This window comes from Carlito syrichta, unplaced genomic scaffold (genome assembly GCF_000164805.1).
Source record: "Carlito syrichta isolate Samal-C Ts95f unplaced genomic scaffold, Tarsius_syrichta-2.0.1 Scaffold315456, whole genome shotgun sequence".
NCBI lineage: Eukaryota > Metazoa > Chordata > Mammalia > Primates > Tarsiidae > Carlito > Carlito syrichta.
The window spans coordinates 376,725-384,737 of NW_007259552.1; the positions used below are offsets into that span (position 1 = coordinate 376,725).

General features: G+C 40.5%; 1 protein-coding gene across 1 annotated transcript in view; it reads left to right on the forward strand.

Annotated features, from left to right (window-relative positions):
- Nucleotides 1-8,013, forward strand: part of AHRR (aryl-hydrocarbon receptor repressor) — a 70,092-nt gene that overhangs the window by 45,972 nt on the left and 16,107 nt on the right. Inside the window, exon 4 of the mRNA XM_008072825.1 lies at nucleotides 7,633-7,722. Within this exon, the coding sequence (XP_008071016.1) occupies nucleotides 7,633-7,722 (90 nt within the window). The remainder of the gene's footprint in view (nucleotides 1-7,632; nucleotides 7,723-8,013) is intronic.

Below are 8,013 nucleotides of genomic sequence, written 5' to 3' on the forward strand. Positions count from 1 at the left end.
GTTTTCCTTCTTTATCTGCCAGTCATGTTGGAGAGTAAATCACATTAAAAGTCAGGAATTTGGCCATGAAAAGAAGTCAGTTTAGTCATCACTATCATAATTCTAAAAACTTAAAAACACCCGACAACTGTCATTTAAAGAAGGCATTGCCTTGGTTGGGTCAGTCATTTGGGGCATGGAAATCTGGACCCGAGTGGGTCCCAGCCTGGACTGAACTAAAGTTACTAAAAATCCAAGAAAATTGTCTCCAAGCTGGTGGTGCTTGCTTCCAGGTGTATTACCTCTAGAGCGGCCCGGGAAGTTATGAGAGATGATTATCCACACTGGCCGACCTGCAGGCTGTGCCTTCCCATAGATGCTGGGCTTGTTCCACTCCCTCGGAGGGGACCTGCTTCATATCCCAGTGATTCATTCAACCGCTGGGAGGAAAGGAGCGATTTCCTTTCTGTGGATCGTCATATGAGGCAAATTTGATCCTTGCTCAGTGCTACAAACAAGCAAATCCCAAATGGTCCCTGTTTTCTGCTTCCTCCCTCTCCCACTTTGTGTTTGAGAAAAGAGCCTCTGGGGAGACCAGGCCTTTTCCATGCCTGTGAATGGCCTCCAGGAGGAGGTCCAGGCAGACACACTGGGCTTTCCATTTATGCTTCAGAGACAAGCGGGTGGAGCCGACACTTTCCCTGGAACTAACTGCACAGGAATTAAAAGTACAAACACTGTAGCTTGTGTTGGTTCCTTAAGGTGTTCCGGTGGATGTAGATGTGTCCACTTCACAGTCTTTAAAAACTGGCACTCAGGGAGAATGGTGACAATGTGGTCCCTGCTCTGATGCCAGGCCCTTTACAGAATCAGCCTGATCTGTCACCCATAGCTAGCCTTCAGCGTCACCCGCTAGTTTGCCACAACAGCTCTGCGGGGCTCCCCAGCTTCTTTATCCAGTCCGGGCTGCCTCCTGAGACTTGGATCTCTTGCTCAGACAGCTCAACACAAATTCAGACCTGGTGTCTGCACTCTGTGTCACAAAAGTCATCCAGAGCGTCACGACAGGCAGAACACTGGGTGGCTCATCCTTCAAGATTGAGTGGGAACAAGCCTGTGTCCTTGTGCACATGGGTTTCCCGCCTGATCTAGGTGTGGCGTGATGGTGTCTGTGGGAAGGACACATAACCTCTGGCTTGAACTGGACCATGGTGAGCAGCTGCACCTCTCCCCCACACCATGACACCAGCAACGAGGAAAACAGAAATGTCAGAACACAAACGTGGCATTCTGCAAGTTCAACCGAGAAAGGCAGAAAGTCAACAACAAAATTAACTGGAGAAAAAAGTAGGGGAAAACAAAAAAGACAAGGCGTTGCCTGGAAGAAACCTTTTGCAGTGTGGTCAGTTGCATCTGGTTCCCTGAGACAAGGACCTGGAACATGATTGCAGAGGTTGGAGCTCAGGGCTTGTGCAAGGGGCTCCTGGGGTCCCCAAGGCTCAGGACCCTCCACAGTCGACCCCACCATCCTCCTTCCAGCCGATTGCTCCATGGGCAGCCACTTGTCTGCATTTCATGCAGGACTAGGGTGTCCTCACATCAGGAAGGAGAGTCCTCAAGCGCCAGCATCCACTCACTAGCTAATTGCTTCATGCGAGAGTCTGTGAAGGAGCCGTCTCTAGGTAGGCGAGATGTTCCTCTGAGCAAAAGCATGATTGTGCTGGTAAGGAAAAATGGGAAGTCGTCTCCCAGAAAGGGGAGACAGGTATCCGGTCTACTTGCTTTTAAAAGCACGTTTCAGGAGAACTTTAAGAAACAAAATACTCAAACCGTTTAAGCCATTCCAGGCACAGAACAGGATGGAAAGCTGTTCCGTTCATTCTGTGGTCAGGGAAGTGCTGGCACAAAAGCCTGATGTAGACAGTTCGAAGGAGAAGTGTCGCCCTTTCTCGCTTGTGCAGCTGCTCAAGACAATCCTAAATAGAATCATAGCAGATTGATTCCCAACTGTGTCATGAGAGGACGGGCTACCTGTCACGGGCAGTCCGGGAGTAAGTGAGACACTAGCATCAGGAAATCCCCCTCAACTTAATAAACGAAAAGAGGAGACTTTGTATTGTAGATTATCCAACTCTGATTCAACAAACAAAAAGCAACAATAGCAAAATCTCTTAATATAGCACCGTTTATGAAAAGCCCAGCACTGTCCCAGCAATGTGAGATAACACCTTTTTCTTTTCTTTTTTTTTGAGTTGGAGTCTTACTCTGTCGTCCAGACTGGAGTGCAGTGACACGCTCCTGCCCACTGCAGCCTTGACCTGCTGGGCTCCAGTGATCCTTCCGCCTCAGCCTTCCAAGTAGCTGGAACTACAGGCATGCGCTACCACGCCCGGCTAATTTTTTTGATTTATTGTAGAGATGAGGTCTCGCCAAGTTGCCCAGGCAGGTCTCAAACCCGTGCGCTCAGGCAATTCACTCACCTTGGCCTCCCAAAGCGCGGGATTACAGCTTGAGCCACCGAGCCCGGCTGATGACACCTTTTTCATGCATCAGATTTCCATTTGTACTTGGATCTGTTTCTGGACTTCCCAGTCTCATCAATTGATGGATATGTCCATGCGTGCGCCACTACCAAACACTTTTAATTATAGAGGCTTGAGAGTGTCTTTTGATATTGAATAAGGCAGTCCCCTCCCCTGGCATTTTTCCTCATGTTTTTGCAGCTGCCATTGCATACTTACTTTTCATATTTGGTATAAACTTGCTAGCTCCATGAATAGTCTGACACCGTGTTTATTAGTATTGTAGTATGTGGTGGATTGATTCACTTAGGAAGAACAGGTGTCTTTATGATGTCGACTCATTTTGACCAAAACCAAGGGATGTTTTCCCATTTGTTCAAATACAATTTTGGGTGTCTTAAGAGGTTATTAAAGTTTTCTTCATATATGTATTTCATACTTACTGCTAAGTTTATTTATAAGCACTTTAGCTCCTTTAATGTTTTTGTAAATGGGTTTTTATTCACCATTATGTTCTCTAATTTGATCATTTTTTGTATATGAAGGTCATTGGCATCTGTATGTTAATTTCTTACTGAGTTCTGTATCTGGTTTCTTTTATTTAACATAATGTTTTTGCGATTCATTCATGTTTTTGCATGATCATCAGTTTTTTAAAAATTGTTTTTTAATTTATGTAATAGCATTCCACTGCATGCTTATTCTGCAATTTGTCTATCTATTCTCCAGTTGATAGATATTTGGGCTATTTCCAGCTTTTGATTATCATTAATAAGGCCACTATGAGCATCATGTTACTTTGTGAACGTAACTCATTTCCCTTGGGTAAATTACACTGAGTGGAGTTTCTGGGTCAGAGAGTAGACATATATTTGCTTTTATAAGGAACTGTAGGACAGTATTCCAAAGTGATTGCAATGTTTTACATTGCCGCCAGTTATACGTTCATTTTCACTAATATGCTATGCTGTCAGTCTTTCTGTGTTCTTCCTAGTGTGTATAAAATGGCGTCTTTATGTGACTTTAATTTGTGTGTCCCTGATGACTAATGATGTGGAACAATTTTCTTGTGCATACTGGGCTTCACTCTATTTCCTTTTGAAAAGTACCTGTTCAAATGTTTTGCCCATTAAAGAAAATTAGATTTTTTAAAATTGAGTTGCTTATCTTCTTCTTGCTGATTGGCAGAAGTTCTTGTATATTCTGGATACAATGCTTTGTCAATGTGCTGCACTTTTTTTCTTCATGGCTTGTCTCTTTATTTTGTACTGCTATATAGTACAAAAATAAACCCAATTTATCAAGTTTTTGCTTTAGGGACTAGTGTTTTTGCATCCTATCCAAATCCACCTACCCCTAGGTTTTTCTTATAGAAACTTTGTGGCTCTGTATTTTATATTTAGGTCTATTATATATCTTGGATTTTTTTGTATAAAATAAGATAGGAGTCAAGGTTCATTTTTTCTTTTCTGTACAGCTTACTAGCTATCCCAGTCATGCTGTTTAAGACTTTCTTTTCCCCCATTGGATTGACCTAGTGTCTTGACTGCAGATCAGTTTATCTGTCCTGACAACCAGTGCCATCTTGTCCTGACTACTAGTAGATCATGAAGTCAGTTAGTATAAGTTTTATAAATTCTACAAGTTTGTTCTTCTTTTGAGACAGGGTCTTGCTCTGTCACCCAGACTGTAGTGTAGTGATGTGATTATAGCTCACTGTAGCCTTGAACTTTTGTACTCAAGTGGTCCTTCTACCTTAGCCTCCCAAGTAACTGGGACTACAGGCATGTACCACCAGGCCTGGCTAACTATTTTTTATAGAGATGAGGTCTCACTGTGTTGCCCAGGCTGGTCTCAAATGCCTAACCTCAAGTAATCTTCCCACCTTGGCCTCCCAGAGGGCTAGGATTGCAAGCATGAGCTACCATGCCCAGCCAATTTTGTTCTTCTACAACAACATTTCTTTAACAAGGCTAGGTCTTCTGCAATTCTATATAAATTTTAGAACCAGTTTGTCAGTTTTTACAAAAAGACAAAAAAAAAAAAAAAAACCCTACTGTGATTTTGATTGGTATTGAATTGTATCTATAGATTAATTTAGGAAGACAAGGCATTCTAACTATATTGAGTCAGCCTAGGAACATTGCATGTCTCTTCTTTTATTTAGATCTTTTCTTAGCAATATTTCATAGTTTTCAATATACAGATCTTTCATGTGTTTTATTAGATTTATTCTTGAATATTTTGTGCTTTTTTATGTGGGTCATATCTTTTTGTGGGAAGGTTTTTATTAGAAATTTAATTTGTTTAATAGGCATTATGCTATTTATATTTTCTAGTTCTTCTTGTATCCCTTTTGTTAATTTGCATATTTCAGGGAATTTCCCCATTTCATTTAAATTGTGTAATAAATGGTATTCAAATATTTTCTTATTATTCTTTTAATATTTGTAGGATTATAATGATGTATCCTCATGGTGTTAGTAATTTTTTTTTCCTTGATGCGTCTTGCTATCAGATTATTGATTTTATTAATTTTTTTCAAAGAGTCAAATTTTACCTCAGGCTCCATGACTAGCCAATTTTGTTCTACTTTAACAAGATTTCTTTTGCAAGGCTAGGTCTTCTGAGTTTCTATACACTAAGTCCCTTACATGCAAACCTCCACTTGCAAACTTTCAAAGATGCAATGTGTGTTCACACGCCCAGCCACGTTTGTCTTGCCCTCTGTCTCCTGTTGGTGGTGATCCTTTAGCTCTACCGTCTCCTACCTCTTTTCCCTCCTCCAGTCCATAACTCATCTTGCCTGTTCACCTGATGCCAGCCCCAGTATGCCAGCTGTTGTGCTGTGCCGTACTGCTGTACTTTTCAAGGTACTATACTGTAAGATTATAAATGTTTTCTTTTTTGGTGTTTGTTTTTTATGTATTTGTGTGAAAAGTATTATACACCTATTGCAGTACAATCCTAGACAGCTGGTTGTGTTAGTTGGGTATCTAAGCTAACTTTGTTGGACTTACGAACATGCTCTCAGAATGGAACTCATTGGCATGTAGGGGACTTACTGAATGAATTTTAGGATAAGCTTGCCAATGTCTATAAAATGATTTTTGATGGATGTTTGACTATTATTTTTACTTTGTTTCCCTCCTGCTTACATTCTATTTAATTGGCTCTTTCGTTTCTTGAGGAGAGATTATATGCTTTGTATCTTTTGTAGCAATGACTTTAAACTCATTGGGATTTGATATTGACTGTTCTGTGCATGTATAATTTTCAGTTCATCAGTTTTTGTGACTTCATTATGATGCAGTCTTAGGTTTGTATAGTTATACTTGTTCTTACTGTTTTCCATCATTTTTTTATAATGTGGAGGGGTTTGGATTTCAGTGACCACAATTATCCTTGGCTGCCTAGAAATCTCCAATGCTAGTGTTTTAAAAGTTCTTAGAAATTAATATTTCTAAACCCTAGTAGAAAACTTAGCATGACATACATGGCAGTTTACCAAAGATATACAGGTTACCAGTGAATGTATGAAATGTAATCAGAGAAATGAAAACTATAATGGTAAAATAGTGTATCTGGTTTCAAGTAGGCAAAGATTCTGAGAAAAGAAAAAAGGGGGAAAGTACCCAGCATGATCTAAATTTAAGGGAAATATGATATTTTGTTGATAGGCACAAACTTAGTAGAGTCTCTAAATATCTGTGTTTCAAAGATACAAATTGAAAGAAACATTTATAATTTCAGTGTCCAGGTGCCTCAACCCTCTCACCTTTTCTACACTGGCCGAAAGAAACCATAACTATTCTTACTTTAGAGGGGTGATGTGAGATTGAGCAAGAAATTCCACTTAGTGCACCAATGCTCTCCAATGTCTGCTCAGTGTTGGCTACCATCATCATTATGGTAATGATGGTGATAAGGCTGGATGGGTAGATACATGGATGGATGGATGGATGGATGGGTGGATGGAATGCTCACTAATCATGGGATCGAGTGGCTGTGGTCTCTCATGCATCTTCACTAATGATGATTCTGGGAGGCTACTGGAATATGGAGTTGTAGGGCTTGCTTTTCAGATAAAGGAAGACTTCATGTCAAGTTCAATGCAGTCACATGTCTTGCTTTTCTCCAGTTTCCACCCTCCAAAAATCCCACAATAATTACAGATATAACTAAGGTTTAACAATCATAAAAATGTTATGAATAACATACACTAATGAATTTTAAGTCAAGATGAAATGGATGCATTTCTATAAAATATTTAAGATGCTATAGTTGGTGTAAGAAAAAATTAAAAACTTGAATATACTAACTCCTAAATAAAGTGACATGATGTTAGAATCTCTCTCCCGTTTCACACACAATCTCCCCAAAATGTTCCCAAATTAGATGGTCTTCAAGGTGAAGTGAATCAGACTCTCCAGGGGGAATACATCGTTTTCATCATAAATAGATCCAGAAAACCAAAGAAGAGGGTCTTAGCAGCTGTGTATGCTTGACACCAAAATAAGGAGAGAAGCCAGAGGCCAGTTTTAAACCTAATGAATAACTCCCAAGTGAACTTAATTAATTCTAACAGCATTTAAAAATTCATAAATAAGATAGGGCTTACCCCATAATTCTAAGAATGCCTCACCTCAGAAAACCAATCAACTAGGAAACCAAAGTTAAAATTTGTGATTATTTCAGTACATATAGAAAGAGCACTTTATGGAGTTCAATATTTTCATGATAAAGATTCTTAGAAAAGGCAAGAAGTATCCCAAAGTAGTGTGTGGAAGAAGGTCTGAGCAGAAAGGTCTGCACGGAGGCTCCTGCTTCATTCCACGACCTGATGGTGTCTCGCTCTCGTGCCAGAATGAAGCTTATCATTGGTAAAACAACATTTTATGCTTCTTAGGAAAAGGAGAGTGCACATCCTTAGCCTTATACACTATGGCCAACCTCCCATGTCACGAGTTAACTAGGAGCCTGTTACACAACGGTGATCAATACATGGAAAGTCTGCCTTTCTGAAGGTTATGAGTATGGACTAGAGAGGGGAAGGGTTGAAACTTTAAATTAAACAGAGCCTGAGCTATTTCATTTTGGGTGGGCCAACTCAACCTTTTGTTTTTTCTAGTCTCTCAATGGCTTTGCTCTGGTCGTGAGTGCAGAAGGGATGATATTCTATGCATCGGCCACGATTGTGGACTATCTGGGCTTCCACCAGGTAAGTGAGGCCAGAACAGCCTTTCAGTCTATTAAGTGTTGGGTTCTGTTTCCTTCATACTTGTTGATTTTCTTCAATATTTAAAAGTATCAGAAATGATGGCTGGCACGGTGGCTCAAGCCTATGATCCCAGCACTTTGGGAGGCCAAGGTGAAAGGATTGCCTGAGCTCACGAGTTCGAGACCAGCCTGAGCAACTTGGTGAGACCTCATCTCTACAATAAATAAAAAAATTAGCTGGGCATGGTGGCGCATGCCTGTTGTTCCAGCTACTTGGAAGGCTGAGGTGAAG